Genomic DNA, 25386 nt, shown 5'->3' with positions numbered 1-25386 from the left:
TGAAGCATTTAATTTGCCAGTTTTAAATGTCTTCTTTTTTTTGTCTATTAATTCTGCTTTTGGTTTATCATTCCCTCATGGTGCTTGCACTCCTCAGGCATATTATTTTCTGCTGTGAGCTTATATTCCCTTGAAACTAAGAGCTAGTTGGGCCAATATTGCATTATTATGGGAGAATGGGTTTGATGGGTTTAGGGGTTGTGAAAGCCTGTGTTCTGTTTTGGTTCTCCAGGTGGTTTGGGGTAAAATAGGGACATGCCTCAGGGTAGAGAGGCCTTTTTGCTCAATTCCACCTTGGTTGCACAGAATTTCTCAGACCTTTGTCTTTTAAAGTGTTGGTCACCTTCATTGTAATTACTTAATTGGGAGTCCACCTGTAATTTTCTTCCCACCTCAGCCAAGTTCTAATATTTTACCTTGATGTTACTCCTTTTCTGTTGGCTAGAACTGGGCTGGAAATACTGCTTTATATTCCACAGTAGCATAGTGGACCATGTGACTGTGTTGAGGAGTGAAAGGACATAATTAGGACATTTTCCTCTGGCCTTTCTTCTGTCCAGCATACCGGATCTATCTCTTAAGCTGATGTTTCTTCTCACAGCGGTACCCAAACATTTTCTTTTTCTTCCTCAAGGGATGATTTCTTACACTGTTTTGTTGTTTTTGTTGTTGTTTTGAGCTGGAATCTTGGGATTTATCTCTTCAAGAGCTTCTTCTCACAGTTGGGTTTGGGGAAGGCACATATTCTTGACTATACTTGCTAATTAAATACTATTTTATCTAAGCATAAATCCTTTTCTAAATCAGGTTCTACAAAGTGGAAAAATTAATTGGTGAGATTCTGCCTTTGACAGATGAAAAACATGCAACTTCATTGACATTGAAGTAATTCTGTAGTTTGTTTTCTGAATTGTTATTTTAGAAACAACAGGGAATATACATACTCCCTGTTGCTTAACAGTGACTTCGATCTAATAAAGTGTAGAATAGTTCTTTATTTAAAGGCTAATATAGTTAGAATTGAAATTAGAAGAGGAAGCAATGATGACTTGAATATTAAATAGAAAATTTATGTTTCTTTGTCATAGAATATTTATTATAAAGTAACCAGGAATCTGTTACTGGGTATCTCTGATTCTGTGTATACTGGACTGCATGAATTTAACCTAGTATATAGAAAACCCTTGACATTTTCCAAGAATATGTCACAAGACTTTCCCCACTCCCCAGATTAGAGAATACCATTATAGCATGTAATTTTCTTCATAAAATGTAGTAAAACTGGAAACTTTAAAAGACTTTAGAAGGTAGGCCTTTATAAGAAAGTGAATAAACTGAGAAAATCATGTAGAGATGGGGCTGCTCTGCTAGGCACCTCTCTCCCCCTGTAATTTTGAGGCTGCCTCCTGCACATCAGCCAAGATACAGGTGTGATTCAGATTTTTAATTCTTACTGTGTTTATTATGGACCTTTAGAGGTACTTAGCAGATACCTGGAACTACCTACCAGTGGTAAATAGGTAAATGATGAGTCTGTTGACCAGGAAAGAAAAGTTATTTAAAAACCTTTTATGTATTGCATAAATGTGTCACAGTTGAATTTGTTTCATTGAAAGTAATTTTATTGTCATTGGTAAGAGTTTTTTTTTATTTGGATGGAAGTAGATTGATAATGCTTAAGAAAGTAAGTAGGTTCTTCTATTTTAGAGTCTAATTTTTTTTAATGTTTTTAGAGAGAATAATGAACAGTTCACATCTGTCATCGAGTACCTTTTTATCCATCCCAGCTTAGCTTTTGTGGTTTCCTTTATATCAGGAAAAACAGTGATATATGTGAGAGTTCATGAGTTATTTCCTAGATAATCTCCAACTTATTTTGTTCTTACTTTGAGTATCTTTTGAGTATAATTAGATCTTTCTACCCTTAAGGAAAAAAAATAAATAAATATGGGAGATGTAATATAAATTTTCTCATTGAGTATGTAAGTGTAGGTCAGTGGATTTCATAGTTCAAATGATGTACAGTGGTTGTTGCTTTGTTGACAGTGTAATTAGGTGAAAAATATCTTTAGGCTATGACTTTGCTACCATAAATAAAAACATCACTTTAAAATACTCCAAACACCTTAGGTTTCTCTCCTTTTATTATATTTCAGAAGTCACAGTTGTTAGTTACAAGATTTAATATTGGTCAAGGTTGTTCCTTTGAAGCTTTAATTTTAGGTAGGTTTAAAATGTTGAACATAAGTGAAGCAGTTTTCTATCTCTAAACTCGGCCTTGGTGAATAGATGCCAAATGACCTTACATTTGACATTGAAATGATTTTGAATTTAAACTCTTAACATTAGAATAAGGAAAGTACGTATACTTGTAACCAAACCAACATGAGTTTACCCCTAGATGAGTCATAGAAACTACATCAGGTGAATTGTTGCACAAAGAAAAACTTTATTTGCAGCAAATAAGGGATCACGTGGAATAGCTTCCAAAGCCATGACTCCCCAGGAGAGGGTGAATGGGTACCTTTTGTTTAGGGTTAGGATGAATGTTTAGATAGGGAAGCCTTGTCATATATGTGGAAGTCAGTATAAGGTTAAGCATATGCCTTAAGGAAACATGCCTACACATACATTGTATGTATGTAAATGAGACTGAGGCTCTCCCTTGGACGGAGATTTTAGTATTATATTGAGGTAAAGGTAATTTCCGGTCATTTCAGAGGTCACTTCACAGTCCATCTGCACAGGCACATGTCAAGGGTTTGGGTGGTCTGGGTAGTTGCCATCATCTGAGGGGTGGTTTTGGGTTTCATTTGTCTGAGTTAAGAGGTAAGCCAGAAAGAAGAGCTTAAGGAAGAATGTAAGACAAAGGTTAGTCAGTACAAGCAGGTGGGCAGTAAAGGTCAGGTCTTGGGGTCTAACCGGTGACATATTGAGGTTAGGCTTTGTGTTACGAATTTAGGTTTTCCTCACAATACCAGCACAATGATTTCCACATAGTCTATTTGAAAATTTCTTAGAATATGTAAAATAATGTAATTGTTTCTCACACAGTGCTTAGGGGAAAGCATGTGCTGCAGTTTACAAAATAGGTTCGTTTAGTAGTTAGAGAAGAACAGTTCATCTGAGTGAACTTTTTGCTGCTCCTCACTTGCTCTGACCCTTCCCCAAATGGCACCTCCGTAAACTGCATTGCTCAGGCTAGAAACCTGGGAGCCAGTCTTTCTTGCCTTTCCTTTTTGACCTGTCTATACTGCTGCTGGCTTATTCCAAGCCACCATCAATTCTTGCCCAAACTATGGCAGATTTTTCTTAGCCTGTTTCTCTGATTTTGCTCTTGACCCTCTCCATTCTATTTTTCACGTAGCCAACTGATAATCCTTTTAAGACGAATACAGTCAAGTAATTTCTCTTATAAAGGGCTGCCCACATACTTAAAATAAAATCCAAACTTCTTACCCATGACTTAAAAAGCTGTGACAGATACTGTTGGTTATTCACCCAAAAGTTCATTTTCTCCTTAATCTTCACTAACAGATCTTAGATTTTGTAGAAGGCAGTAGTGTGACCAGCTATAAAAAAAAAATCTGACTTTCCGGACTTTTGGGGGAGCTTGGAGAGATGACTTGTTTTTGGCTAATGAGATATAAGTGAAAGTATCTTAGAGAGGCTTCTTCTCTTAAAAGATTAAGAGAAAACTTTTTTCTCCCCTTGCCCTCTTTTTTCTTGTGTGGGAACCTGAATAGCAGGCTATAAGGTGTGGCACTCTTGTGACTATGAGGTGACAAACAAGAAGATAGCTTATACATGCTAAGCATGCCAGAGTGGAACATTTTTTAAAGAGCTCTTGTTAAACTGCTATATGAGCCTGAATTGCCTCTGACTGGACAAGTTTAGTGAGACATGTGAAATCGCTACATTTTTTTTTTTTTTTTTTTTGAGGTTTCACTAGTTCCATTATTTGTAGCTGGATGTTTTCCTCATGATAAAGGCCCTATATGATCTAGCTCTTGCTTGTCTTCTGACCTCATTTTGTCATTACTACCTCTGGTCACATTAGCTAGCAGACAAATCTTGGCTGACAAACTCCTGCTCGGATCCAAACTCCTTATGACTGAAAGGCTCTGTGTGTTCTGGTTTTAGTGACCGCCCCTAATGTACCACTGCCCTCTGTGTCCCACTATCAACAAAAACCTTAAAATACCCCCAAATCCTTGACAAATATGTGCAAGATATTAATGGAAAACAAACACAAAATGAAAGATGTGAGGTATGTATTTGATGTACATGGATATACATGATACACAGTGTATATCCATGGATTAGAAGACTCGGTGTTGTAAATTTGTCAACTTCACAGAATTAACTCTAATCAATGAGCTTTAAAAACTTTTTTTCTAACACATTTTTTCATGGAACATAAAGATAATTCCATTGAACATCAAAAAGCAATAATAGCCAGGATAATTTTTTAAGAGAAACAAGGGGGATTGGCACTGCCCTACTTGGTATTTTAGACTTTTTTTGAAGTTAAACTATTGAACAAACTGATCAAGCAAAGAGAAAAGATGTGGAAAACGTAAAACTATATTTGTAACTCACAGCATATATACAGGTAGATTAAAGATCTAAATGTGGAAAGCAATGGTGTATGGGTGGCTCAGTCGGTTAAGTGTCTGCCTTCGGCTCAGGTCGTGATCTCAGGGTCCTGGGATAGAGCCTGGACTCCCTGCTCAGGGGGTAGTCTGCTTCTCCCTCTCCCTCTGCCCCTCTCTCTGCTCATGCTCTCTCTCTCTCTCTCTCTCTCAAATAAATAAATAAAAGCTTTAAAAAAATAAATGTGGAAAGCAGAATTATAAAAGTAATCTAGGAGAAAATGTACGAACGGTATAGGAATAGGAAGGATTTCTTACAGATTATGTAGAAAGCACAGTGTAGGGAAAGATTGATATATTTTATTATGTTAAAGTTTAAAACTTGTCTGAAATCAGACACTGTAAATAGAGTGTAAAGACAAGCCATAAACAAAATAATGTATTTTTAATGCATGTAACCAATACAAGATTAGTGTTCAGAATATATAAAGATCAAAAAAATAATAAGACAAAAAATTCGGTCTAGACCATGAACCGAAGGCTGACAGATGAATGATCAGTAAACATATAAACAGATATTTGTATCAATTTGCATGGGTTCAGCTCCAAATATTCCAAAATTCAACTAACAGAAACTTAAGCCTAAGGACATTTATTTCCTGCTTGATAAGTCTAGAGGTAAGAAGTTCAAGAATTGGTTGAATACTCTGTGAGCACAGTAGGGTTCTATGCTCGGATTTTCATAATTCTGTTGACCTTCCCATCCTGGTATCAGCAGCTCTGAATGTCACAGTCTTCTGTGAGAGTTTTCTAGAAATAGGATGGGAGAGAGGAGAAAGCGTCCTTTTTCTTCTACATATCTTCTATTAGAAAAATCTTTCCAGAAGCTTCTAGATTTTCCATTCTGTCCCCTTGCCAGTCACTGCCAAAGAAGAATAAAATCACCTTTCTGGCTTAGAGTAATCAGGATTCGCTCCTTGGACTGGGGAAAGATTTACCTTCTCTTAGCTAATATATTACATTCTGACCAATTCCTGAGCAGTAACTGAGTTTCTGTGGGCCAGCAAGAAGAGGGATAATTGCCACAACTGTCAATCTCACTAATAGAGATTGAAGACCATGTGATCTTGACAATATAATATGAATATATATAATCTAATAACATGGAATATGAAATATATAATATGTAAATATATTAATGTGAAATATATAAGTATATAAACTCAAGTGTTTAAAAACACACGTATATGAAAAGTATAAAAATAAGGGCAAGTATAACAAACATTGAGTTTATGTAATGGGATCGTTGGGGAAGAAAAGAGAAGAGTAGGATTAAGAGAGATTTCAACCGTATTTGTATTCATATATTTAATTTTCTAAAAAAAGTAAATATCTGAACCCAGAAAATGTAAGTTGAGCAATACATTTTTTATTTTTGCCTCTTTGTTTGTAAAGATTATAAATATGTGTTCATATACACAAGATGGGGAAATGGACATACTCAAGCATTCTGGTTAAAAATGAAAATTGATAGACTGAATTAGAGGACAGTTTGGCAATGTATGAAATTTTAAACATGTATCCTTTGACCTAGTCCTTCTACTTTAAGGAATTTGCCTTAAAGAACTGGACGGATGTATGAAGATATGTGTATAAGGATATTTATTTTAACTTTTTTTTATAATGGCAAAATCTCCTTTTTATAATGGTGAAACCACCCAACTAAATAAATTATGACATATCCATGTAGTAGAAGGCTAAGTAACTCATAAGAAAATGATGTAAACATTTTAAATCTTTACCTGAAAAAATATCTGAGATAGTTGAAAAGTGAAAAGGCAGAGAGCAAAGATGTTGAAACATATACACACATGCAAAAAAAGAAATCTGGAAGTTTAATCATCAAAATGTTCATTTTGGTTATCTCTGGATGATGATGGCATTACAGATGATTTTCCTTTGTGAAAATTTGGTGCTTTGTTTAAATATTTTAAAATATTTCTGATATTTTTGTAGCTGGAAAAGCCTTTAAATGTTTTCTTTTTGTAAATTAAAAATATAAAATCAGAAGCTACTTACTTGCTCTTTGATTTAATTATGATTAAGTAACATTATGTATATTCATATAATCAGCAAATATTTTGTTGAAGCCATACTGTGTATCAGGCACTATTTTAGTTGCTGGAGACACACACTGGTTTATGAGATAGTTCCTAACTCTTTTTATGTGGTGAGACATATAAAAGGCAAATAGGTAAATGAACAAGGTAATTTCAGGTAGTGATTTAATGCAGAAAGAAAGTAAAACTGATGATATTGAAAATAATGATGGAAAAGTATGTGTGCCTACATAGGTGACTTTAAATTGAGTGCTCGGTTTAGAGTCCTCTGAGTTGCTTATCTTTGTTTGGGCTGATGATTGGTTGGCAGAAGGAGCTAGGCATGTGAAGATCCGGGAGCAAGTTCTCAGAGAACACTGCAAAGTCGCCTTGGCTGAAAGGAGTTTGTCATATTCAGGGAACAGAAAGTGAAAGACAGGGCAAATAAAACCCAGTGACATGGGAGAGGTGAGAGGGGTCAGCTCACATAAAGCCTTGTAGGTCCTAAGGAGTTTGTAGTAATATCTTATTGTATGTGTTATGGGAGCCCATTACAAGATTTTAAGCAGGGAAATGACCTAATCTGATACATTGCCTTGAAAAGAACACTCTTCCTACTGTGTTAACAATGAATTGTAGGGCAGCAGATGTGACAGCAGAGAGAGCGGTTAGGTTATATGCTGTTAGAAGGCTAGATGCTGAAGTCTAGACAGGAGATTATGGAACTACAACCTGAGATGGTAGCACGGGGGAGTAGACAGAATTGAGATGTGTCTTTAGAAGCACAGCTCATGTAATATCAGCACTGAGGGGAAGAGTTACTTAACAAAATGAGGATAATGGTATCTCTCACAGGGTGTTATCATAAGGAGCTGATGCATGTCAAGTATTTGGCATACTTTTTGACACACATAAGAGCTCACGAAATGTTAGTTACTTATCATTGTTGTTATTTTTAGTGTTGTCAAGAATAGGGCATGTACTTTGAGCAAAGAAAGTTTTTCTGTAAAAGTTAAATTATACCTCTAGTATAACTGAATAGCACATGCTGTGTGTTGGTAAAGATCAGAGAATTACAGTCTTACTTTTTAGTGACCTTTGCTGGATCAGAGAAGAGAGAAGGTATATTGGTTTTCCTTCTTTACTTCATAACACTGAGCCATAAATAAAGATGTACAAGTAGCAACTATGTATAAGTGGCAATATTAAAACATTGTGATTTAGCTATTTTTTAAACATGTGCTAGGGCGCCTGGGTGGCTCAGTTGGTTGAGCGGCTGCCTTCGGCTCAGGTCGTGATCCCAGGGTCCTGGGATCGAGCCCCGCGTCGGGCTCCCTGCTCGGCGGGGAGCCTGCTTCTCCCTCTCCTTCTGCCTGCCTCTCTGCCTAATTGTGCTCTCTCTCTCTCTGTCAAATAAATAAATAAAATCTTTAAAAAAAAAATAAACATGTGCTAGCTTAATGGAATAAGACACTGAAAATCTTGTCTGCAGTATGTGTCTGTAATGCTTTCACTTAGGGACTATTTTCCGAAGAGTTAATTAGTGATAAGTTACTTCAAATTCTATGCAGTTCTTTGACTGTGATCCTAATTACTATTTTTATTTTGGTTCTTTAGACCCAAATAAGCAGTTCAATTATAGGGATAATTATGACTACAAACCTTGTTTGTGAAACAGAGGCCTTATATAACCATCAGAGATAATGAATTCTCTTTATGTGTAAAAATAATATATAAGCATTTAACATTATAGAATGATGAATGGCCAATTTTGATTTGTACTCAACAGAACAGGTAAAAATACATCTTTTAAGTAAACTTTATGTTTTAAATAAACTTTTCTGAATTACTAAGTACTAAATTTCTAAGTTTAAATAGGGGACTGTTTTGTGGATAATAAAACCTCTGATTTTAATAATATATTTTATTAACGCAAGACCAAGTTAAAAGAGATAAATTCTTCATTGTCTACTGATTTTGACTGTTTACTTCCACCTTCTTTTATAAACATGTATGAGTACACACTTAGATAAATTTTATACAACATTGTGTTTTTATATGATAATAGGAAAACAGATAAAGAGAAGGGAAGGAGATTCTATAATGCCACTAGTGATTTAATCTTTTTTCTATCTTCAAATATATGTTTGTGTGTGTATATATATTTTCCCCCAATATTTTGTTTTATATTTTTAATCTGAAAGACTAATCTAAAAACACTTTTTCCATGTTTTTCTGTTAATATCCTGTGTTTTCTTGTATGTATGGCTTATACTTTTTTGATGTTTTTTAAACTGTAGTAAAATAATACATTTTTTACATGTATAATTCAGTGACATTAAGTATATTCACAACGTTCTATAGCATCCTCTTAGTACAGGATGATGTTATACGAAAAGCCATCATTTATTTAACAGAGCCATAAGTGTTGGACATCTGAATTGTTTCCATGGTTTTCTGTAAATAATGCTTTGATAAACATCTTGATGCAGAGTCTTTGTTCTGATAACACTACATTTTTTTCTAAAATGTGGTACCACTTTACACTCAAATTATCAGTGTGAGCACAGTTCCATTTCCCCACACTGTTTGCTAACAAGCATTTTTTGATTTTTTATATTTTAGATCTAAACACACACTTTGCGTTTTTCCCTCAGTTATAATGGATATTTTAAAATGCCAGTTGATACATTTAAAAAAGTATCTTATTTTAATTTACTTGTTTATTAGTGAAGAAAGGAAATTCGTTCTCAAATATTATCGATGCATTGATTAGGGAAATGTGACTTTGCCATGCAGACTTTATTCAAATCCATAGAAGGAAAAGCATGAAATCTTCATGACTAAGGAAAGCACCTGTGGCCGGGCGAATGAAGAGTAAGGCTGTGATAGTGGGGTGAAAGACACCGATGTTAGAGAAATAAACAGAATCTGGTATCTGTAAAGTTGTGCAGGTATTAAGAAACAAACAGCATAGTTATATTAGCATGTATCCTATACTTTTGATATTTCAGTTAGTAATACAGAACTGACCTCTTTTCACCCCAAATTTTCAGTTTAATTTGAAGGATATTTTCTATGGAAACCCAATTCTGACTTTGTACTACGTATCTGTGGAAACATGTCTTTTATTTTGGAGACTTTTCCTTGGAGCCTGTTTTCCTGGACTGAATGAATTTCTGTAGATAGTGTGGAGAACATATCTTGAAATAAATCTTTTTTTTTTCTATTTTCCTCATGGTTCTCATTTAGTTTATATGCATAAAATGAAGGAAGATACGACCATTTTGGCTTTATTTATGATGCCACTTTCTAACTACATTACATAGTAGGTAATAGCATGGAGGTAGTGATACTTAGAAAATAAGACCAAATAAAATTTAAAGTAGGAAAGGAAGAATCATTAAGAAAGATACTAGCTTATAAAGATAAAAATACTAATGCTTATAGTCTTCTTTCTTCTTAATCCATTGCAGTGTAACTTGTAATTTCATCACTGTACTATAATTTAAAATTGTCAGTGGCTTTTGTACCCTTTAAATCCTCATCATGCTGACTTCGCATAACGTTGCTGCCCATTGACTTCCATAATGTACTTTCTTGGTAATTTTTACCTTTCTCAGTGTGTGCCTAGTCCTTACACTGATTCAGATCTGTTCTTCCCCCCTTTTTCTGTCTGAAAATTGTGATACTTCTTATCAGTTTTCTGGTTCTGTCTTTCTTGTTCCCACTTGTTTGTCATACTGTTTCCTCAGACTCACTAAATCCAAGCTTACATTGTTTTAGTTTGGCCATCAGTCCCAAGAGTAGATATTTTGACATTATCTTTAGTTCTTCCTTTTCAAAGTTCTTATAGCCAAACTGTTACCACTTATTTCTGGTATCCATACAGTCTTCTCTAGTTTTTCTGGTATAATGTTAAGTGTTATAATTTGTTTTAGTTGTCAGCAGTATTTAAATAACCTTTATTTCTTAAAATAGATGGATTTTATACATACAATTTTTTCTTGTGAAGCATGAGGGGAAAATGAATGCCTTGGACTGGAGTCTTGTTCATTTTGTATGTTGCCCAGCACATAAAATGTGTTGAAGATGTCTTTTGGGGGGGAAAAAACAAATGTCTTTGAATGAACTGCCCAAAGACTTAAGGAACAGCTTTCTTAGTTCTGAGTTCTATAAGAGGAGAGAATCGATTTGAATGGTAGCCATTTTTTTTAACCCTTTTTGCTATAGAAGAAAGTACTACAAGTGTTCACATTTGTTAGTGTTATTAAAGAAATATTAATGGTTCTTTTTACAGAATTGCTTCAATGTATATTATCCTTCTTTTTAGGGTTTGGAAGGAAGGATGTCGTAGAACACTTACTACAGATGGGTGCTAACGTCCATGCTCGTGATGATGGAGGTCTCATCCCACTTCATAATGCCTGTTCTTTTGGCCATGCTGAGGTTGTGAGTCTGTTACTGTGTCAAGGAGCTGATCCAAATGCCCGGGATAACTGGAACTATACCCCTCTGCATGAAGCTGCTATTAAAGGGAAAATCGATGTATGTATTGGTAAGTATTATTTGATAATATCTAAGTTGTAAGATCAACCTGACAGGTATAATATTTTAAATAAAGGTTTACCATTTTTTTTTATTAATTTTTATTGTGGTGGAAATAGTGTTCTCTCAGAATAAGAAGGCTTTATTCTTATTCTTAGAAGCAGTTATTTTTTTCCATCAAAAGAGAAGTAGGGAGATGGCAATATAAAGTTGGTTAAGAACAGGATTCACAGCTTCACAGCATTAACTCTCCGAATTCAAGTCTAATGCTAACTGATGTGGAACTAAATTTTGATGGATTACTATTACAAATTTAGTTAATCTACAGTCTCTTTAAAAGACTGCAATTTTCCATCCTAGCATCAAATGAGAGCCATTATAAAATACAAGTTCTTACTGAATTGGATGACGTATTTGGATGCTTTAGGTTGATTTAAGGAAAATCATCTAGCACTAAGGCAAAATCTTTTTCTTTTTTTTGTAAAAGTGAACACCAGCTATAGCACTGGAAAGCTTTGAGTGAGTGGTTCAGATACAGTAGTACAAAGCTTAATATGTTCAACGTGTGCCATAGTCTAGAAAAAAAGCATTTTCAAGTAAAATTGAACTTTTCAACCATTTTAAATTTCGAGATGATATGAAATTGTATTCAATCATTTCTTTCTCTTTTATTTTTATCTAAATGTGTGTGTGTGTGATTTTACTTATAGTCTTACATTAGATTTTGCTTTATTGTACAACTTTCATTTTGAAATTTAAAACAAGCTTCCAGAAGACCAGCATAATATCTTTTGAGTGTATCTATTTCTTGACCTTCAAGATGGTGGATGTTTGTTTAGTACATGGCAGGTTGATTTACATAATTGTTGTCTTCTGGGATGACATCCATTTCAAGTTTAATCTTTCACGTTTATCTTTATCATAAAACTCAAATATATATGTCATTTTTAAAGATACATAGTGGTGTGGTTATTAAGATTTTCTGTCTTGACTGTGGACTCTGAGAAACAAACTGAGGGTTCTAGAGGGGAGGGGGGTGGGGGGATGGGTTAGCCCGGTGATGGGTATTAAAGAGGGCACGTTCTGCGTGGAGCACTGGGTGTTATGCACAAACAAGGAATCATGGAACACTACATCAAAAACTAATGATGTAATGTGTGGTGATTAACATAACGTAATAAAATTAAATTAAAAAAAAAAGATTTTCTCTCTCTTCATAGCCGTCTTTTCCAGCCTCCAATATCTTTTTCATTTTCCCTCAAATTATTGCAATGCCTGACATACAACTTCTTTATCACATTCTCTGTCATTATCTTTTGTCACTTCCACATCCGTTGATATGAGCCTTTGGATACCCTGGTCCTTTTTGATCTTTGAGATCTTCCATTCTAGTTGATTCTCCCATTTCCTCCTAAGTCTTTCACTAAAACACCACATCCTGGACTAAGTCATTACATAAAACTACCCTGAAAAGCTTGAACTTATAAATATCCTCTCTGACCACAAAAACCTCTTAAGTTGTGGTAAGTTACCATGTGATAATTATTATTGAACTTGATATGTATTCTTACCGAATCTAGACTTAAGATTTCCCTATCTTCATTCCTTCTTGCTTTACCTTGTCATATATGTTGGATTCTTTTGTCATTAGTCATAGAATTTTATATAGTTTTCACCTTCTTGAATTATTATCCTTTCTAGGCTTCCGTGTTCTATTTTCTTACCTGTACCCCTCTGAATTTTTCATTGTATCAGTTCTTTTAATATCTTATCAAAATTAATATTCTTTCCTCCTCCTCCTAATCCCCCTCCCAAAAGTACGTAATGAAAATGCTCCTTTTATCTAGGTTCTGTTGAAATAAAAGACTAGATGTAGGACCTGAACTTTTAAAGAATGGATCCCCATAGTCCTCCAGCCCCACAGTCCTCAGTGTACTTTGGCACATATTGCTTCCCTTCTGTTTAACTTCTTGTGTCTTATAAAAGTTGAGGGAAGGGAAGGGGCACCTTCAAACTATAATCAAAATCTAGTTGAGGCTACAGCTACTATTAAAATAGTTACGGGAAACAAGATTGGTTGTAGATCCTTTGGTACATTTAATTAGCTTTCAGGAACCTATTAGGAAGCCAAATATACCAAAGCCTCTGATAGTTTATATATCATACTTTCTGAATTTGAGTATAGTTAAGGGATACTGAAATGTTACTATTAGGCAAATTTCCACTTTGGGACAGCTGGTTGAAAGCTTGAGTCTGTTGGTTTTGAGAGATTAGTGTACAGAATTAACTTTTGAAAGGTTTTTGCCTAGATGATGAAATGCTGGCCTGATTGTTTTCATCTTAATCATATCTCTATATGTGAGGTAGAATAGTGAATACTTTTGATATTTACAAAGGTAGAGCCAAGGCACATTATCACTGGCTTAAGGGAGGCAGCAGGATGGTTGCTTCAAAGCACATGTTCTGGGCTTATATCCTGACCTGACCAGTTACCAGCTGTATTTATTATGAGATGAGGGGCCACTTAACTACCATGTTTCATTATATGTGAAATGGGAATACTTGGGTTCTTGGGAGGATTAGCTGATGATACATGTAAAGTACTTAGAGTACTTGATATAGTCAATGTTAAATAATAAATATTGATTGCTATCTTTTTTAATTGAAATATAGTTGATATATGTTACATTAGTTTCAGGTGTACAACATAGTGATTAGACAAGCTGATGCTTTATGCTGTGCTCACCACAATTGTAGGTCCCATCTGTCACCATACAGTGCTATTTGTCACAATACCTTTGACTATATTCTCTTTGCTGTACTTTTTATCCCCATGACTTATTCATTCCATAGCTGGAAGCCTGTATCTTCCCTTCACCCATTTTTCCCATCCCCTCACTGCCCTCCCCTTTGGCGACCATCAGTTTGTTCTCTGTATTTATAGGTCTGTTTCTGCTTTTTGTTTATTTGTTTGCTTTGTTTTTTAGATTGTACATATAAGTGAAATCATGTGGTATTCATCTTTGCCTGATTATTTCCCTTAGCGTAATACCCTCTAGGTTCATCCGTATTGTTGTAAATGGCAAGATCTCACCCTTATTTATGGCTGAGTGATAGTCCATTGTATATATATGTATACCACATCATCTTTACCCATTCATCTGTCATATCTTTCATATCTTGGCTATTGTAAATAAGGCTGCAATAAACATAGCGCGCATATATCTTTTTGAAGTAGTTTTTTCATTTTCTTTGGGTAGATACCCAATGGTAGAGTTATAGAATCACGTGATATTTCTATTTTTAATTTTTTTAAAGATTTACTTATTTGAGGGAGAGCAAATGGGAGCAGGGGGAGGAGGAGAGGGAAAGAGAGAGAGAGAGAAGCAGACTCCCCACTGAGCACAGAGCCCAGTGTGGGGCTCAATCTCATACCCTGAGACCACGACCTGAGTCGAAATCAAGAGCTGGACATTTAACCAACTGACCCACCCAGGCGCCCTTCTATTTTTAATTTTTTGAGGAACCTCCATACTAATTTCCATAGTAGCCGTACCAATTTACATTCCTACCAACAGGGCCTGAGGGTTCTTTTTTTCCTACATCCTCACCAACACTTGTTATTTTTCTGTCTTTTTGAGTCTAGCCATTCTGACAGGTGTAATAGCTATTATTAATCGCTATTATTGCTAAGATCTCAACCTGAATTCTGACTGCTGTATAATGTAGATTTCCTGGTTTCTTCTGTTTGCCCTATACTGACCTTTTTTTAAGGGCCAATTTAAAAAGTCTATCCCGACAAAGCAAACAAATAAAAACAAACAGACTCATAACGACAAGAATAAACTAGTGTTGCCAGAGGGGAAGTCAGTGAGGGGGGCGGGTATGGGTGAAACAGGTGAAGGGAATTAAGAGGTACAGATTTCCAATTAGAAAACAAAAAGTCGGGGCGCCTTAGTGGCTCAGATGGTTAAGTTGCTGCCTTCGGCTCTGGTCCTGATCCCGGGGTCCTGGGATCAAGCCCCACATCGGGCTCCCAGCTCAGCGGAAAGTGTTTCTCACTCTGCCTCTGCTTCTCTCCCCTGCTCATGGCTCTTTCCCCTGCTCATGCTCTGTCTCTCTCAAATTAATCTTAAAAAAAAAAAGTCTGTCCCATGTGTTTCTTAGATGCTATTTACCTACCATCAAAAAGAACAAAATAAAGTTGATTTTAAAAATCAACTTTAAATGCTTGTATAATTAAACCAACTACTTAAGACAGAGGTCTTGATTCATTATATTAATGCTGATGATATAATTTTTATATTATATTTAACAAATCCAATTTACTTTAGAAATTAACACTTTTTCTACCTTTAGAACCTATTCATTTCTCCCTGCCTCTCTCTACTCACAGATAGAAAGTCACCAAAAATTAAAATAAATGACATCTTCTTTTCTGAATATATGTCATAAGATTTTTTTTTGAGACTATCCAAGTGTTAGTGCTTTGCAATTCCATTTTAGAAGCAAGTTGTAGAAACATTTTTCTCAAAGTTAATTGACATAAAGTCTGGGAGTCTTAATGGACATTTGTCTTTTTTTTTTTTTTTTAATTTTGGCTAGCTGGTATCTGACTGCTTTTCTGATTTTAGAGATTTAAAACAATGAGTGATCATTATGGGGAGAAATACAGAAGCTTATGGAGTCAGACCTTTCTTTTTTCTACACTGTCAGACAGGGATGGCCTTGTTTTGGTCACTCAGACACCCCCTTCTATATTGTAGAATTTTGAGTTCAAAGACTTAGAGATATTAAGGAATCATTCATAGCAGCAGTTTTTTTTCCTGCAATGTTGGTACTGGTCCTGCCCCATTAAGGTAGACAGAATTGGTTTCTGTCCTTTGCCAATGAATATAACTGATACAGAGATCTTGAGAAGGTAGCTAGGTGGAAGTTCCAGGATGGGGCCTCTTAAGATAATAAAGAAATACCTTAAATCTTTATATAATTCCCATGATCCACACTATTTGCATTTATACCAGACTCCCATCTCTTCTTATACTCTCTGATTCTCAAGGGAGAAGCGGCCAGAGCATGTTCCCTTTGGAGAATTCTAGGTTCCTCAGCAGGCATGGGACAGTGTGCTGACTTCCCAAGCAATTTCAGTGATAATGGAGGTGTGTGGGTTTGTAACACCTATGGGATTCTCACTTCTTGGAATACCGAGTATTTAGATACGAAAGCCCAGTAAACCAAATGAAAAATTCTCAAAGGGGAAGATTGAACAATTGGAATATATACCCAGAACTGCTATAGGGGTTGGATAAACACCTGAATGAAAAAATAAAAAGATTCCCTTGGGGAATTTAAAGTGTAATATGGAAGAAGCTTCCTGAGGCCAAAACAATCTAGTATTTTTCCAAAGTAAGACATTCAGTAGATGAATTAAAGAAAATCCACATTAGTAGCCTAGAAGATCACGTGAGAAATAACCCCAAATACAGAACAAAATGTTAGCATCAGGAAGTCATGAAGAAAAAGGTAAATAGACCCAGGAAGTCAACATTCTTTTAAAACCTTACATGTGATAGGAGTTTCAGGAGGGAAAAAGAAAAAAAAAAATAACTGATAGAAGAGATCAGTAATAATTAAACAAATGATAAGCTGGAAAAACCCAAGTCTTGAGATTGAAGAGGCTACAGAGTTCCATGCTGTATTGAGGAGAAAAGGCACACTGAGGAAGACACATGTGTATATACTAAAGTTATCCAAGCAGGAAGAATAAGTTGCCTGTAAAGGGGGGAGGGGTGGAATTAAGCAAAGGACTTTCCATTTACAACACTTAAAGCTTGAAGTCAGTGGAATACCTTCTGAGGACTACTGGAAGGAAAGAAACTGAAATTCTCTTGATAAAGAGAAGTTCTTCAGCTTTTTGGGAGTATGAGAGGCTGAATAGAGCAAATGACGTTATTTTTTAGAAACAAAGCTCCTGTCACTTGCTTTTTTTCTGTCTCTTGGTACTTTCAAATAATGCTTGACTTCATTTGTCTTACATGCAAAGACTAAGAGAATCCTTACTCTATATATATCTTACTTGGAAACCTCAAATTGAAACTGCTACTTAAAGTCTAACAATTAGCACTTTAAAAAAATTTTCAGGCTCAGTGGCATTATATTATACCGGTTGGAGTCAAAAAGATGTGGGTCTTTGAGCAAGTTACTTATTATTCTCTTTTATTAAAGTGGCAGTAATAACTGTACTTCATATAGTTGTTAAGGGGGTTAAATGAGAGAATGTAAATGAAGTACCTTCATATAAGATCTATGCAGTATATGCTCAGTAATTGGTAACTGCTCTCATGTTAGTAGAAAAAGAACATGATCAGAAATAATATTCCTACTGTACTACCTAATATTGATTCAGATATTTTTGTATTTATTGAAAAATGCAAGAGAAAATAGAGATGTGATGGTATTTTTTTAAGAAGTCTTTAAGCAAATTGGTTTATTAGGAGAGGTTAGGTCAGCTATACAGAGTATGACTTAATACCGTAAATAAAGTTAACTATTGAAATGAATTAATAAAAATTCTTAGGTACAGTTCTCATTTTTTCTTACCCCAGTTTAGAATTTCTGTTAATATTTAATATGTAATAGGTTTTCTGCCCTTTTATGCCCATTATTTACCATTTGGAGAGCCTTTGTTATATAACTGTGTTTTATTTGTTCTTCTCTTTCTTTGCCATAGAAAAGGGCATGCCTTAGTTGGTGAGCATTCAACTGGATAAAACTTAAGTTCATTCAATCAAGTGTAACATATTAACCTGGTTAAGATCCTGGTTCAGAAAAAAATTAAAGCAGACATTATTACATTATACAGTTTATGTAATTTTTGTATTAACATACACGCATATGTATGAGTGTGTGTGTGTGAAATTAAGTGATAAATACCCCAGTTGATGACTTGTTAAACTGTGGCCTGATAAAAATGAACAAAGGAGTTATCAGCAGTAGGGAAGATTTTGCTCTTAGAGTAGTGAAGATTATTGTGGTACACTGCAAGGAACAATAAAATAGGAATCAGGGGACCTGGTGACTACTCTTGGATCTCTCATTAGCAGGCACTTTGGGGACAGATTATGGGGCAGATTACTCTCTGTGCCTTAATTACTTCATTTATCAAATGGAAATAATGGAACTGTTCTATTTATTTTTACCTTGCTGTTATTTTATAGAAATAATAGGAGATGGTAGAGGGTCATGTGTGTTATAGTTGTGCTTTCAAAACATATAACTATAAGAAGGGACATGCTATATGTAGTAGGCAAAATAATGGCTCAAAGATGTCCACATCTCAATTCCTGGAACCTAGGAATATTTTATTTTACATGCAAACAGAAATTAAGATTACATATGGAATTGCGGTTGCCAGTCAGTTAACCTAGAGATGAAGAGATTATCCTGGATTATCTTGGTGGGCCCCAAGTATCACAAGGTTCCTTAAAATTGGAGGGAAGGAAGTCAGTGATGCATTGTAAGAAGGATTCAATCAGCCATTACTTGCTTTGAACATGGGGACAGGGAGCCATGAGCCCAGGAATGCAGGGGCCTTTAGAAGATTGAAAAAGCAAGGAAATGGATTCTCTTTGAGAGTTTCCAGTATGGAGTGCAGCTCTGCTGACACCTTGATTTTGGCACACTGAGACAGGTGTTCAACTTTGAACCTTTAGAACTAAAATAAATTTGTGTTGCTGTTTTAAACCATTGAACTTGTGCTAATTTATTATAATAGTAATAGAAAGTACTTCTTAAAAGTTTATTAAGATTTGGCATTTTCTAAGGAAAGTAGTAGAATGTTTCTTGATAAAATTAAACTGCTTTCTTGATAGTACTTAAAAGTTTCGGCCACTTACGGTAAGTAACAATGTTGGTAGAGAAGGATAATACTTGTATGTATTCTTAAAATAATTATAATAAGGTAGATTAATAAATATGTGGTGGATTTATATTTGTACTTAACTTATTTGAAGTATTTCCAGATTTGGGTTAAATAACATGACTGACAGCATTTTAAAACAAAAGAGGTTTTGTATTAAATTCAGCAAGAAGAGTCCTTGTCCTTATACAGACAGTTATTTAGACGAAACTTTTTGTCATCATTGTCATCAGGGGCTACAAAATAAAAATTTGAAAAACAACATATAATTTGACAGCCAAATTGTTTCTTATATTTAAAAATGGAAATTTTATTGTCTTCAATGTGAGGCTCAATTAAATATTTGGATTGAACTGAAGACTAATGAGGGCCTCAAGATTTCATTCTTGTCTACCTCTAAATCACTGTTATTACTGAGGGCAGATCTTCATTTTCTGCACTTGTGGTCCATGTGTTTCTAAAATGAGTCAAGTAACCATTGTAAATGTTTACTGTATGAGTGCTTTGAGACCATTCAAACTCTAATGAGCAGTTTGATATTTAGTTTATTCGGTGATCCAGAAAGCAAAGGAAAGGTAATGTTGAAATTCATAGTTTCATTTCAGATTTGAGTAGGAAAATGTGAGGATGTGAGGGAATAAGTTAATGGGGATGGGGAAAAGATGACAAGAATCAGTAGTTATTGGTATTGTTGTCATAGAGAACTGAATGCACGGCACACTGTCTTGGTATGGGGATAGGGGTATTGGGGATGGGGATTTGTCCTGGTAATGTTTGTTGATAGCTTTATTTGTGTGCTGTAGTTTGCTTTAGCTTTCCTTGAGAAAAGGAAATTTTGTAATTTAGTAGGGGAACCCTTAAATGTTAACTCTGGAAGGAAATGTTCAGTTGCTAAATTGCTGGTCAAATGGCCAGCCACATGACACTGGCTCCTTCCCTTTTGAGTTATTTTATTTCATTTATTGGTCCTTGGGTATCAGTTATAATGTGGCATTTTGTGTCAGAAAACCCATTTCTTACCATAAAAATACTAAGATTTTTCATATAACTAAAAATTTAGGTATATGCCTTGATAAACATTAGAATATAAAACCAAACTAATATACAGCTGTATTATAAATACGCCTTTGGGGTCATTTTCCTGCATGAATTTAAAGAATTAAATTTGGCCTTTCCAATTGTGAGTGCAGCAACTTTGTATCTATGTTACTTTGTTTTCCTGGTAAATCTCCCACAGGCAAACACAGGTGTGCTTTATTGCCCCAAGAACTTTTTAAGTTCAAAATTAATTTTCTTTTTTTGAATATTTTTATTGATGATTATGACTTCCTGATGTTATGCTGATTGAGTCTCTTGAAATTATAAGACTATTTTTCCCCACTGAAAACCTCTACTAATAACCTCTTTATCGGTTAAAAGTTGCAGAGGAACATGTCTTTGCTGATGTTGGGTGCGTTGGAGACGTGGATTTGTCTCACCCGTTTTTGGATTCAGGAAGCTTTCTGCCCCCTAAATCACTATGTTGTATCTTATTTTCTTCTCCATTAATTGGAGTGGAGTTGGTCACCATTAGTCAATGGTGATTGATAAGGCTGCGTGGGACTTATTATAGGGACATAAACGTGGTTGATAGTTGAGTAGGAGGTGAAGTTAAGCTTTTAGCTCTTAACTTCTATAAGCTGACACGGGCTAGGACGGCCTAGAAATCCATCAGTTGTATACTGTAGAACCCCAAGACTAAATAATGCAAAATATTCACAAAATTATAAAATGCTTATTAAAGAGAAAATACGTATTCTCATCTTTTTCTAATACTGCTGAATCTATAAATCTTTACATAATGAGTTGATAAAACTTTTGCATCAGTGCCTCAAGAAGTTCTAGTGTGTTGTCTTTGCTAGATTGTTGTGTTTCCCAGTAAACCACAGATCTTAAAAGTCATATTGCTTTATTATATATGACTCTTTAAAACTCTTTACATAATAAGAAGCATCTATTATATACTTTCCATTTTTTATTTTGAAGTAATTGTAGATTCAGAGGAAGTCGCAAAAATAGTACAAGCAGATCCCACGTATCCTTCACCTAGTGTTTGCCATTGGTTATACCTTATGGACTTACAGTATAATACCAAACACAGGAAACTAGTATTGGTACATTGTGTGTATAGTTCTGTGCCATTTTATCGCATTTGGAAATTCATGTAACTACCACTGCAATCAAAATATGGAACTATTATCACAAAGATCCCTCTCGCTCTTTATGGTATACTTTTATATGGTTGACTCCCCAAAACCCATCCTTTAACCCCTACCAACTACTAATCTGCTTTCTGTCTGTATGATTTTGTCATTTTGGGGGAGAATGCTGGAATCATACAGTATGTGATTTTTTTTGAAATCAGCTCTTTTTTTTTTTTTCCACTCTGCACAGTGCCTTTCAGGTTTTTGTTTTTCTTTTTTTAAATTGCTGATTAGTATTACCGGGTGTTGATATACCATGATTTAGCTATCCACCAACTGAGGGACATTTTGGCTGTTTACAGTATCTGACTATTATAGATAAATCTTCTGCAAACATTTATGTGCAAGTTTTTATGTGGATGTGAGTTTTCACTTCTCAGAGATATATGCTTTGGGGTGTGATTGCTGGGTCATATGTTAAGAATATGTTTAGTTTTCTAAAGAAACTGTCATGCTGTTTTCCAGAGTATTATATCATTTTCCATTCCTACCGCAGTATATGAGAGATCTAATTTCTCTGCCGCTTTGCCAGCATTTGGTGTTGTCAGTTTCTTTTATTTTAGCTGTTCTAGTAGGTGTGTAGGGATAGCTCAGGATGATTTTTAATTTGTACTTCCCGAATGGCTAGTGATATTGAATGTCTTTTCACATGCTTATTTACTATCTGTATATCCTTTGGTATAAAATGTCTCTTCATGTCTTTTGTCCCTTTTCTAGAAGTGGAGTAAGATAGTATATTATCTGGGATACACTCACTTTCAAATAACAGAATACTTTACCATTAATCGCTTAAACAACAAATACTTATTAACCCATATGATAGAAAGTCTATATGAGGTTACAGGATTGACTCAAGAGTTTCAGCAATAAGTAGAGGATAGGCCAACATGTTAGCTTTTCCTCTTTGGTTTCCGGGTGGTTATAGCAGCTCCAAGAATCATATTTTCACATCAGTACCCAAAACAGGAAAGGAGATTACAAAAGGGGGCTCTTTTCTTCTTAGGATTTTTTTCCAGAGGACTTTCTCTTAAGAATCCATTTTTCAGGGGCGCCTGGGTGGTTTATTCAGTTGAGCATCCAACTCTTGATTTTGGCTCAGGTCATGATCTCGGGGTCATGAGATTAAGCCACACTGGGCTCTGCACTCAGCGGGGGTCTGCTTCTCTCCCTTTCCCTCTGCCCCTCCCCCTCACCGCTGCTCATAGGCTCGCTCTCTCTAAAATAAATAAATACATCTTTAAAAAAAAGTCCATTGTTCAGAAGTAAGTTACCTGTTCATCTTTTGATTAATCACTGGCGAGTGGGAATGGGATTATCAGCATTAGGACCAATCACAATTTATCGCTTGGGTCTGCGTGCCTTGCTTCCTCAATAAAATCCGGATCCTCTTCAGTAGGAAGAAGAGGGAGGGAGTAAGTTTGGGTGGATGGTCAACTGTGTTTGCACAGAAGGCTATGACAATTAAGATAGAAGGCTCAGCAAGATCATACCATATTGAAGTTCTATAAGGACATAGAGGAGGAGAGAGCATATTTGAGGGAACCAAGAAGATTTCATGGAGAGGGTGGAAATTGAGATGAGCCTTGAAGGATGGGGAGTTATTTTCATATAATTGAGTGAAGAGAGTGGAATAAAGGTTAGGAGAAATGAGAAGATGGTATCTTTTTAAAAACAGAGTATAGTACAGTTTAACCAGAAAGTAAAGTCTTACAGTGAATTGTAACAAGATAATATTGGAAAGATAAATTAGTTCCATATTGTAAAGCATCTTGATACCAGCCTGGATAGTTTGATTTCAGGTGTTCAGTGAACCATAGAAGATTTTGGAATGAATCTAATGGTGACATACAATCCAAGGAGGAAATAACTGAACTGAACCTCTCATCTTATCCCAAATGTGTTATGTCCTTAGAAAACTTGAAAGTTCCACGTTTACTTGGACAACGTCCTACCACTCTTCACTGGAGTATTTCTATTTTTCAAGATCCAAATCAAATAGTGCATTGTCTGAGGACTTTCTCTGTACTTTGACCCTTCACCATTGAACATTTATTGAACACCTACAATGCACTAGCCACTAAAGTAGATATGACTTTTGTTTTTTATTATTATTAGCTGTTTTTTATATTTAATTCTAATATTACAAACACAAAGTGCTAATGAGCTGCTGTAATATCTCATTCAATCCTCATAACGATCCTGTGAGGTATTATTATCGTCATTTTATACCTTAAGAAACTGAGGTACCATTTTAAATTATAAATGACCTGTTTATATATATATCTCAGTAAACTGAATTTTTTCTTGAGATGTATCTCTTTTTAGAGTCTCTAACTGCATGTACAGAACCTTGTATATCATAGTAGGTATTTGGTAATAAATAATGCGTGAGTGATTGACTAATGTGGATATGAACCCTGTGGTGACAGTAGGTGTGAACAGCCATGACTGGTTTTTGGCCCTATGGTTTCCAGTGTTGTCTCTATTTTTTTAGGAAACCATTCAAATTAGAAGACTTAGATTTTGACTGCTGAATATTTTTATTGTGATAACATAGTAAATATTTTTTGTCCATGAAGGATTATATAGCAAGCATGTTAGATATCTGTTCCTGTTTATTGTTTTCAAACATTTACTCCTTTACTAGGTATTATTTGTGCCTATTTTGTTCCAGGCACTTGCTAGGCATTTAGATTTATACATTGGTGAATAAAACAGGATTTAAAAAATGTTTATGGCATCAAAATAGATGGTGATATACTTGGTCCCAAAAAATAATGATTTGAAGGTTTAATGTAAACTGATGGGGTATTTTAAGTAATAAAATTGATGTGAATGCTTGAATAGACTTATCGCAAGTGAGAAAATGTTCCATGTTACATTTTTGGAAATCAAACAGTTGAGTTTTCCATAATCTTTGTAATTTATCCCAAATGATTTAATTTTATTGTTTAAATATCATTAATTTGATATTAAATCTTATGGTTAACACTTTCTGATTAAGAATAGTGATTGAACTCATTGAATTACCTCCCTGCTCTTATCGAATTCTGTTCATGTTATAAAAAATTCTGTAGCCAGTGATTTGGATGTAAGGAAGCCATCAGACTTGTATTAAAGGAAGCATAATCCACTTTGTGTTGAGTAGATTTGATTGGAGAAGTAGGAAACTGGAAGCAGGATAGGAATTCTGAATCATGGGTGGTGGTAGGATCAGCTAGACTAAAAGGTCTGGTATTGTTAAGTTATAACAATGTAAAATTGTCAGAGTACACGCTGAGTCAGAAACTCAACCATTCAGGAAAACCCAGAATTGAGATGTGAAGAACCAAGCCAGCTCTAGGGACTTCAGCAGCACAGGTCTATGAACCTTCACTCTAGAATCCTCTACTCATGTTGATGTGTCTTGGCTTCAGGTTCGCTCTGGTTTTTAAACCTGCGATAGAAAGAATCCGATGCCCCAGCTTGAGTCAGTTGTTGACTCTTAATCATCTTTGGTACCAGAGAAGTTCCCTAGTATGGATATGGCTCTTCAGGCCTCACCATAGCAACTGGGTACCATTCCCGGAGGGGTACTAAGTGGGGAGGTGCAGAGGGCGGGGTGAGTCAGGGAAAGGAGGAAGTAAACACGGGTTGGGTTTTGAATTTGGATCCCTTCAAATATTGAATAACGATTGACATTCTTTGAGCCATCTCATTATGCCTTTAAAGGTTACCTTAATACTGTTTCTGGGGGGAAAAAAACCAAAAACCAAATATTCTTAAAATATCGTTCAACAGCTATCTATAAACTTATTTTTTTTTTAAAACTTCTGATTTTATTGTGTGTGCATGTGCTGCCGCCCAGTGTATCTCTTCTCTCACAACATGCTCCATTGTCGCATTTTGGACTTTGTTTACAAAATACACGTTAAATGTTACAATTATTAAGGATTTTAAGATGGTGACAGCAAAGCATTAAACCAAGCATGGGGCCCTGTGCA

General features: G+C 35.2%; 1 protein-coding gene across 1 annotated transcript in view; it reads left to right on the top strand.

Annotated features, from left to right (window-relative positions):
* TNKS (tankyrase) overlaps positions 1-25386 on the top strand; it is a 204797-nt gene that overhangs the window by 28020 nt on the left and 151391 nt on the right. The window contains exon 2 of the mRNA XM_027597791.1: positions 11028-11252. Within this exon, the coding sequence (XP_027453592.1) occupies positions 11028-11252 (225 nt within the window). The remainder of the gene's footprint in view (positions 1-11027; positions 11253-25386) is intronic.

This window comes from Zalophus californianus, chromosome 2 (assembly GCF_009762305.2).
Source record: "Zalophus californianus isolate mZalCal1 chromosome 2, mZalCal1.pri.v2, whole genome shotgun sequence".
Taxonomy (NCBI): Eukaryota; Metazoa; Chordata; class Mammalia; order Carnivora; family Otariidae; genus Zalophus; species Zalophus californianus.
The sequence above is the reverse complement of the archived record's forward strand: the minus strand, read 5'-3'. Positions and strand labels throughout refer to the sequence as shown.